Source organism: Melampsora larici-populina (assembly GCF_000204055.1).
Source record: "Melampsora larici-populina 98AG31 unplaced genomic scaffold MELLAscaffold_115, whole genome shotgun sequence".
NCBI lineage: Eukaryota > Fungi > Basidiomycota > Pucciniomycetes > Pucciniales > Melampsoraceae > Melampsora > Melampsora laricis-populina.
In genome coordinates this window covers 1-1,226 of record NW_006768879.1, presented here as the reverse complement: position 1 = coordinate 1,226, position 1,226 = coordinate 1, and the positions used below count along the sequence as shown (strand labels likewise).

Sequence of the window (1,226 nt, the reverse complement as noted above, 5' to 3'; positions counted from 1 at the left end):
TTTTCGAGTTTATGATCCAAGCAAATATCCATTTGTGAAAGATTCGGTGAATCTTTAATGAACATGAAAATCAAAGTCAATCAAGTTTCGATTCTAGATAATATTAAAACATGAACTTGGAAGAAATTCTTGACTGAACTTAGACCTAATGATGGAGGGAATCTAAGGTCGACTGGATCACCTATGTTACGTGTGAAGTTTGATTTGGTGGATTCACCTGATGAGGATGGAAAACAAGAAGCGATTTTGAAAGTGAGTGAAATGGAATCTATTATTAAAAATTCGAAGTTCCAAATTAAAAAAGAAAGTGAATTATTTGAAAAAGTTTCTTAATGAGGTTTTATTATATATATATCTACAGCTTAAGATTGTACCACTTAGGTTGTATGTTGATCAAGATGCGGTTGATTTTTTGAAAACGTATTTCGGATTTCAAAAAGAAAATCGTCAACTTGATAAATCATCAATTGAGAAGAAAACCAAAGAGGGTTTCTGATACTTTTTTCTAATAGAACGAGTTGAAATTTTTCCTATTAGGATTAAATTAGTACGGAATGCGAGAGGTGTCAAGGTGACAATGCAAAAATCAAAAAACAAAAATCACAATTCCCGGGTGCGAAATTCAAAAATCAAAGACAAAACTACAGAAAATATTCAAATACAGGGCAAAAACCCCTGTACTGGAGTAAAAGTCATGGCAGAAACCCCTTTCAGACCAGGTTACGGCCCAAATTTCAGTAGATTGACAACTTGAAACTCAAAATTTGTCACCCCATTGTCGCATTGACACAAAAAGTACCAGGAAAGCCACAAAAGAGGAAAACAAAATTCAAAAATCAAAAAAACAAAAGTCGAAAATCAAAAAACAAATGTCGATAATCAAAAAACAACAATTAACAAACCATAAACGAAGACCCCAAAGATGAAAACTTCACATTAGATGATGAAAATTGTACAAACCACCTCTCTACCTCTCTACCTCTCACCCAATCACACAACCCATACACCACACACCATCACCGATCATCTTATATTGGCCAGTCATTCATCCACATTCATCCATCTTTTGTCATAGTCTCCACCCATCCACCTTGTTCAACAAAACCTACACTACACTGAACTTCTTTGATTGTCGTCACTCTTCTTCATCATTCTTTGATCGTCTTCACCCTTCTTCAATCTTCTTGGATCGGCTTGAATGCTACTTTAATCTTCTTTTATCAGCT

The 1,226-nt window shown here is 34.5% G+C and overlaps 1 protein-coding gene across 1 annotated transcript in view; it reads left to right on the top strand.

The window, feature by feature from the left end:
• Positions 1–496, top strand: part of MELLADRAFT_114138 (uncharacterized protein) — a gene marked incomplete at both ends in the record, with an annotated part of 2,545 nt that extends 2,049 nt beyond the window's left edge. Inside the window, 2 exons of the mRNA XM_007418955.1 lie at positions 124–252; positions 362–496. Of these exons, the coding sequence (XP_007419017.1) occupies positions 124–252; positions 362–496 (264 nt within the window). The remainder of the gene's footprint in view (positions 1–123; positions 253–361) is intronic.
• Between the last annotated feature and the right edge of the window lie 730 nt (positions 497–1,226).